General features: G+C 40.2%; 1 protein-coding gene across 1 annotated transcript; it reads right to left on the minus strand.

The window, feature by feature from the left end:
* Positions 1-3,319: 3,319 nt before the first annotated feature.
* On the minus strand, positions 3,320-3,931 carry E(spl)mdelta-HLH (Enhancer of split mdelta, helix-loop-helix). The gene has a single exon (XM_073964434.1). It carries the CDS (start codon positions 3,839-3,841, stop codon positions 3,320-3,322), a length of 522 nt encoding a protein of 173 aa, XP_073820535.1. The 5' UTR covers positions 3,842-3,931.
* Positions 3,932-8,175: the final 4,244 nt, after the last annotated feature.

Genomic DNA, 8,175 nt, shown 5'->3' on the forward strand with positions numbered 1-8,175 from the left:
AAACTGCACTTATTTCAAATTTTGTGTGGGAGGTACCTGAAGAAGTGGACCGATATAATCCATACTCGAAGCTGATGTATGCCTAGAGGTAGTATTACCATATGCAAAGTTTGGTTCAATTCGGTTACTCCCTTCGAGAGTTATCGTGCGCACAAGTTTTGCGACAATTTTTGAACATTTGTGGGGGATGTACCTGAAGGAGTGGACCTATATGACCCATCTTCGAACTTAAATCAAATCTGGACAAAATATTTCGATACCCAAAATTTGAACCGAATCGATTGATCCGTTCGAGAGTTATCGTGCGCATCAGCCAGCCAGACAGACGGACATTGCTAGATCTTTTCAAAATTGTCTGAAACGGATATCGTACAAACATACTTGGGGTCTAAAACCATTATTTCGATGAGGCACATTTTTGGTCGTATCAAAGTGTATATACGAGTATGTACCTTCTTTAACCTAAAGGCTGAGGGTATAAAAAACGTATGAAACCAAGTGTAGTGGCTGGAGGGTGCGATAACTCTCAGATCAGCCGATTCGGTCCAAAATTTGGCCTTCGTGAAATCAAATCGAATCAGATCAAACCTAATATAAGTCCGAAAATGGTCCATTTCTGTCTCCTCCTCAGGGTACCTCCCCCAAAAAATTTCAACATTTATGTTTAAGTGAAGTTTAAGGTCTGTTCGAATATCCTTTGGCAGTTTATTCCGATGTTACTCTTTGTGGCTCTGTTTACAGCGATATTACATATTTGTTTCATGGGCATGTCCATGCTTCCTGGTGTAGTGCTCTAAAACCTACGAGTTATACGGTGACCACCTGAAATGACTGTAGGGCGCTCTATCTATGGAAAAAAAAGGACTTCCACAATAAGATCCACTTCTAAAATGGACAATGACGATGAATTCCTTCAGGTACTTCCTCCGCAACACTTTATTCCAAATATATACTTTTGTCGTACGTCCAAAACGGGCCACAACATCTGAAAATGATTTTGATTGTGTAACTGGTAGTTGATCTGCCTACACTGTGCCACAAATTGGAACTCAAGGTCTGTGCGGTGGAAAATTCCTTTTGGAGATGAAAGCCCTTTGGGAGTATATTAAGAACCCAAAAGGAAATTTTCCCCATAGGTCAAGTTTCTGAGATATCGCGCGATGAATTTTTTGAATTTTCGCCTATGATGCTTGAGAAAATAACTTTATATCTCTGTTTGCCGTTATTGTAGCTTCGTTTTGAGATTACATGTCTTCAGTCAAATTGAATGGCGAATCTTTTTGTAGAACATTTTATTCTTCTAACTCAATTCCTTTCATGTCCTTTTCGTCGATGCTTGAGAAAAAAGAAGTTTGACCTATGGCATAACTGTCCTTCCGGGTTCATAATATTAACTTCATCGGCAAAAACAATATTTTACCCACCAAGCTTTTATCTTCATATATACGCGCAGTGATATTTCTCCTTAAAAACGGCTCAAGAATACGGGTTTTTTGTTTTAGCACCGAACTCAGGTAAGATGCTTTCAAAAAATGTATTTTCCCTGATTGGCAAATTTTATTAGCTTTTTAATGGTATACATATAAGCTTAATCGGTTACTTAAAATCGGTACAAAATCCGGGTTTTATATCGCTATATCCGGTTCAAAATATTAGATAACCGGATCTATTCTCCAAGAAAATTTGTCATTAACGTGTTCAGCATATCGGTAGATATATATGGTAAATATTTCAGATACATCCCAGATGTCAATATAAGCGATAACCAATGGGTATGTCTACCTACCAATACATAACAAATAACGAATATACAGAAAAACAAAACATAGGTTTTTTCTGAACAAAAACCGGGTAAATGTCAAAAAGGACAATGAAAACGTGACAATATTGATTAGTTGTCAATGAGAACCGTACCTAAAATTCTCTGAGCAATATTTTTGTGGAATATTTGGATGCTGTAAAATCTCATCTTGTGGTACTTTTACTACGGTTCAAGAAAGAAAGGACGAAAAGGACATGAAAGGAATTGAGTTAGAATAATGAAATGTTCTACAAATTCGTCATTCGATTTGACTGAATACATGTAATCTCAAAACGTAGCTACAATAACGGCAAACAGAGATATAAAGCTATTTTCTCAAGCATCATAGGCGAAAATTCAAAAAATTCATCGCGCGATATCTCAGAAACTTGACCTATGGGGAAAATTTCCTTTTGTGTTCTTAATATACTCACTAAGGGCTTTCATCTCCAAAAGGAATTTTCCACCGCACAGATCCCTTGTTGCACAGTGCTATAGATCAATGCCGTTCTTTGGTATTGTTGAAGTTACGAAGTTTTTCGGCAATTCACACACACATGACCCGAAGGCAACGAAAGAGCACACAAAAGAGAGTAAATGTTTTGATTTGTTTTTGTTTTGCCGCATGCGTGTATACAACCCTACTAACACACTGTCAAAAGTTGCCAATATTCAGAATTTTGTGTGCCCTCTTCTTGGTCGGCAGTGCTATAGATGTACATAAGTTTCAATTCACACAGTCTGAGGTCATATGAGGTCTGTCGGCAAAGCCGATCGATACTTTTGTACTTTTTTATTTAAAGAACAGTGCAATTTTTTTGTACCATCTTCGGCAGAATGTTGCAAAGTTGGCACATATGGTACACCCTTACAGGTTCTGGAACACAGCTGAAATTTTTTTATTTTAATTGAACTCCTTAACGTATACACCACTTTCTTTAATATTCTTTTATTTGCAGATATTCCACGCAATGTATTGATTTCTTAAACAATTAAAATTCACCCTTGTTTCTTGAACTTTTCGATCCACATCTGAAATCTTTAAGCGCTCCTAAAAGTATGCACCCGCATATTTAAAATTAACAAATCCATATTCATATTTATTTTTAATATTTCTTTATTGTTTTATTTTAAAATCTACTTTGGAAGATCATGTTTCGTTATACTTACATACTAAGTTAAAGCTTAAAACTCTTCAGATCAACTTGTCCATCATTTGGAGATCTTTAAGTTGTTGTTGTTGTACCATTTGAATTTTCGTCTTAAAACCTATCACAGTGTATCACAAAAATATATACATAAAACTAAAGCTAAAAAACTAAGAGAACACACAAATTGTGTTATAAGGCAAAGCAGTGTTAACTTGGCTTAAATACTAATAAAGCTTCTTATTATAATGAGACAGTGGTGGTGGTGCGATGGTGATGATGATAAATTCGTTATTTTCCTGAGCCATATGGGTGGCATAATAACCTCTCTCTCCGTTTTGTTTTAATTGATGTGACAATTTACCTTTTTTTACCAAGGACGCCAAACATCCTCCTCTTTCGGTGCCACTGCATGTTGGTGATGCTGTTGTTCCATATTGGCCAACAACGACTGATTCATGTTGTTGGCAAATAGCTGCTGCTTTAAATCCTTGAGTTGGTAACCCAAATGTTTCATTAGACGGGTACCAAAACCACGATCTATGCCGGGCACAGTGGAGAAAATCTTGGAAACTTCATAGGCAGCCTGGGTATATCCTTCACGAAACTTTTCCACATTCAGGGTTTTCTTGGGGTTGTTGTTCGAGTATAGCAAAGGTTGTTTGGCCTCCTTTTGTTGATTCCTCAAATAGGACACTGTCATCTCCAAAATATCAGCCTTTTCCAATTTATTAACATGCTCACCGTGCTCTTCCATGGTATCCACAATCAGTTCTTTCAACTCCTCCAAATAGAGATTCATGCGGGCTCGACGTTTTCTTTCCAACAACGGTTTTGTGACTTTGCGATAATGTTGAGTTTTGGTCATAAATTTTTGTCCATCAACAGCCATATTTTTGTGATCACGAATAACAAACGAACGAACGATGATGGATGACAAAGACGAATGCCGGGAGTGTAAAACCCAAAAAATATTGGCAAGTGTTTGCTGTACGGTAGCTGAATTGTAAATGATGTTGCCCGTAAGCTAAACGTTCCTTTATGTACCACAATCAGCAGCCACCACCATCGATCGACTCAGTGGCAGAGAGTAAGCAATACATGATCGTGGCACTGAAACCTGTGTGCGTGTATGAGTGGGCAAGTGATTTTCAGTGCCGCAAGGTGGTGGTTGCTTGTTATGTGTGGCAGGTACCCGAACCACCCTTAAAATTTTGGTCAAAACAAGAGCAACACTCACTTGCTGGATGCATGCAACCTGTTTTGGGAGAGTAAATTACATGTGCATGCGAATGTTTACTAGACAATGGACGGACGTACATAGCCTCCTCCGGGGGATATGTATCTCACACAAAAAATTGCCGCTTTGCTGATTAATCGAAAATACTTGTGAATGAATGAAAGACAAAATCAAATGCGACAAACTGTACACGGAGAATAATGGCATAATTATTGCACAATCACGGGAGCGGTGATGGAAGTACAGTTATGATAATATTAACTATCTGCAAATACATACATACTGTTCAGAAACATACTTACTTAGCTGGCCCATTACAGAACATTTGTTCCATAGGCCGAACTAATAAGAGATCTCCATTTCTCTCTGTTTATTGCTTCGCTTTCTGGAATGCCGCGCCTTTTTATCTCTTCATCCACTTGTTTGCGCCATCTATTTCTTGGCCTGCCAATTCTGCGTGCACAGCCAAGCGGCTCGTATTTAAAAGCCTTTTTAGCGGGTTCATCATCGCTCATTCTTATGATATGGCCTAGCCAACGCTATCGCTGCATCTCGATACGTTTAACAATATTGATGTCGTTGTATAGCAGATACAGCTCGTGGTTCATGCGACGTCGATATTCACCGTCAACGCAGATTGGTCCGTATATCTTTCGAAGAAATGTTCTCTCAAACACACCAAGCACTGCTATGTCTGCTTGCGCAAGTACCCAGGCTGCAGAACCATACATCAGCACGGGTAATATCAGTGTTTTGTAAAGCGGTTTTTTTGTTTGACGATTTGTGGCTTTGTTTTTGAAGTGCTTACTTAAGCCAAAGTATCATCTGTTGACCAACACAATTCTTCTTTTTATTTCACAACTGATGTCGTTTGTTGTGTTTACGGCGGTGACGAGGTAGACGAAGTGTTCAACAGTTGGTCTTCCCGCCGTTTAACGCCAGACCCACTTTAGAAGATTCTCCTTCGACCTTCATAAAGGTATTAGTTACTTCTTTTACTGATCGTCCCATGATGTCTATATCATCAGCATAAGCAAGTAACATGTGGCTATTGGTGTAGATTGTGCCACTTCTTTTGTCGTTTGCCTCTCGTATAACCTTTTCCAACAGAATGTTGAAGATATCACACGAAAGGCTGTCTCCTTGCAAGAAACCTCTTTTGGTACAAAACTCTTCGGAGAGGTTCTTTCCTATTTTAACTGAGGATCTCGTGGGTGGTAATGGGTTAATGTCATTTTACAAAGCCGAATGAGTTTTGCGGGGATACCAAATTCAGACATGGCATGGAATATCTTTGAACGTAGTGGCCTGTCGAAGGCTGCTTTATAATCGACAAAAAGGTGGTAGGTGTCGATCTGCATATCTTGGGTCTTCTCCAGGATTTGCCGCAGGGTAAATATCTGGTCAATGGTGGACTTGCCAGGTCTAAAGCCGCATTGGTATGGTCCAATTATCTCGTTGACCATAGGCTTTTGTCGTTCGCACAATATCCCTGACACGATCTTGTAGGCAATCGGGAGTATACTTATGCCCCTATAGTTAGAGCATACAGTCTCATCTCCTTTCTTATGGACGGGGCACAGGATACTCAGGTTCCAATCGTCGGGTACTCGTTCTTCCTGCCAGATGGTGGTAACTAGCTGATGAATACACCTTATCAGCGTGTCGCCTCCGGTTTTGAACAGCTCGGCTGGTAAGCCATCGGCTCCTGTTGCCTTATTGTTCTTCAGCCGGCTTATTGCTGTCTTTACGTCATCTTGGCTGGGCGGTATACATTCAATACCATCTTCTGGGATTGGATCTGTAGTATCTTCGTCGTCTTCGCTGGATACCAACAGGTTTGAAAAATGTTATTTCCATATCCTGAGCACACTATCTGTATCAGTTACCAAATTACCTTGCTGGTCTCTACAGGAGGAGGAGGTGCCTGTACCAAAGCCATCAGTTTCATGCTTCACTCTTTGGTAGAATTTTCGGACTTCATTTTGGTTCCTGTATATCTTGATTTTTTTCACACTCCCGCTTTTACATCTCTCTCTTTTTTACTGCGGAAAGACGTTTCTCCTCTCTCCTTTTCTCCAGATACCTCTCTCGTGCACTACGCGTTGCTACTGATTGTAGATTAGCCCTATATGCCGCATTTTTTCTCTTCGGTAGCAGCACGACACTCCTGGTCATACCATGGATTCCTCGGTGGAGGTCTATGGTATCCAAGTATGGATTTTGCGGCTGTTTGCATGGAATGGGCAATACTTTGGCATTGTGCTGAAATGTTATCGGGACGAGTAGTGCTTTGATTCAGTTGAGTGGAATATACTGTGGCTATCTGTTGTGATTGCAGCTTACCGATGTCTAACTTTCGTGTTGTGTCTGTTCGTACTTTATTCGCTACGTTTAACCGGGTACGTACCTTTACTGCAACAAGGTAGTGGTCCGAGTCTATGTTTGCTCCTCGGAACGAACGTACATCCAACACGCTCGATAAATGTCTTCCATCTTTCACAAAATGATCAATTTGATTTCTTGTTTTCTGATCTGGAGACAGCCAGGTGCCCTTATGGATGTCGAGATGTTTAAATCTGGTGCTGCTAATTACCATTTTTTTGCAGCTGCAAAGTCTATCAGCCTCAAACCATTGTCAGATGTTTCACTGTGGAGACTGAATTTTCCGACTGTTGGGCCAAAGATATTTTCCTTTCCAATTTTGGCATTAAATTAAAATCGCCTAGAATAATTTTAATGCCATGAGCAGGACAGCGGTCATATGTTTCTTCTAGGCGCTCGTAGAATATATCTTTGGTCTGTTCGTCCTTGTCTTCAGTGGGAGCATGAGCGCAAATAAAACTGATGTTGAAGAACTTTGCTTTTATTCCAATTGTGGCAAGTCTTTCATTCACTGGTGTGAAGGTGGAGACCAGGTGTTTTAACCTCCGACCAACTACAAATCGGCAACCAAACTCATGCTTTATGCCATGGCAGCTATAATACAGTGCGTCACCTTTAGGTGTTGTTGTGACGCCTTTCTCATTCCATCGTATTTCCTGTTTGGCAGTAATGTCGGCCTTGTACTTTTCAAGTACATCTGTCAATGCGTAGCGGGGTTTCTTTCTTGAGAAGACTTTTTGGGCGGATCTGCTATGTATGGAAGACCGGTGTGGAGGGTCTTTTATCTACAGAAGACCAGTTGAGCGGGTCTTCTGTCTATGAAAGACCAGTTGCGGGGGTCTTCTATGTACAGAAGGCCAATTGAGTGGGTCTTCTATCTTCAGTAGACCAGTTGGCCGGGTCTTCTATATATAGGAGACCAATTGAACGGGTCTTCTAATTATGGAAGACCACTTGGGAGGGTTTTCTATTTATAGAATACCAGTGAAGAGGGTCTTATTTCTATAAAAAAAAACATTTGAGCTGGTCTTCTATCTGTAGAAGACCAGTTGGTAGGGTCTTCCGTCTATGGAAGACCAGTTGGGCGGGTCTTCTATCTATAGAATACCAGTTGAGCAGGTTTTCTACCTATATAAGGCCAGTTGATCGGGGTTTCTATCGATAGAAGACCAGTTGAGTGGGTCTTCTATATATAGAAGACTAGTTGAGCGGGTTCTCTATCTGTTGAATAACAGTTGAGCGAAACTTCTATACAGAAGGTCTGTTTGGCAGATCATCTATTTATAGAAGACCAATTGAGCCGATCTTCTATCTATGGAAGACCAGTTGGGAGAGTCTTCTGTATATAGAACGCCTGTTTATCGGATATTCTATCTACAGAAGAACAAATGAGCGGGTCTTCTATATGTAAAGGGCCAGCTGAGCGAATCTTTTCTCTATAAAAGTCCAGTTGAGCTGGTCTTCTGTCTATAGAAGACACGTTTTGCTGGTCTTCTATGTGCAGAAGACCAGTTGGGCGTGTCTTCTATGTAGAGAAGAGCAGGTCTTCTATTTATAAAATATCAGTTAATCGAGTCCTCTATCTATAGACGACCAGTGTA

This window comes from Musca autumnalis, unplaced genomic scaffold (genome assembly GCF_047663935.1).
Source record: "Musca autumnalis isolate F117 unplaced genomic scaffold, ASM4766393v1 scaffold_1, whole genome shotgun sequence".
Classification (NCBI taxonomy): domain Eukaryota; kingdom Metazoa; phylum Arthropoda; class Insecta; order Diptera; family Muscidae; genus Musca; species Musca autumnalis.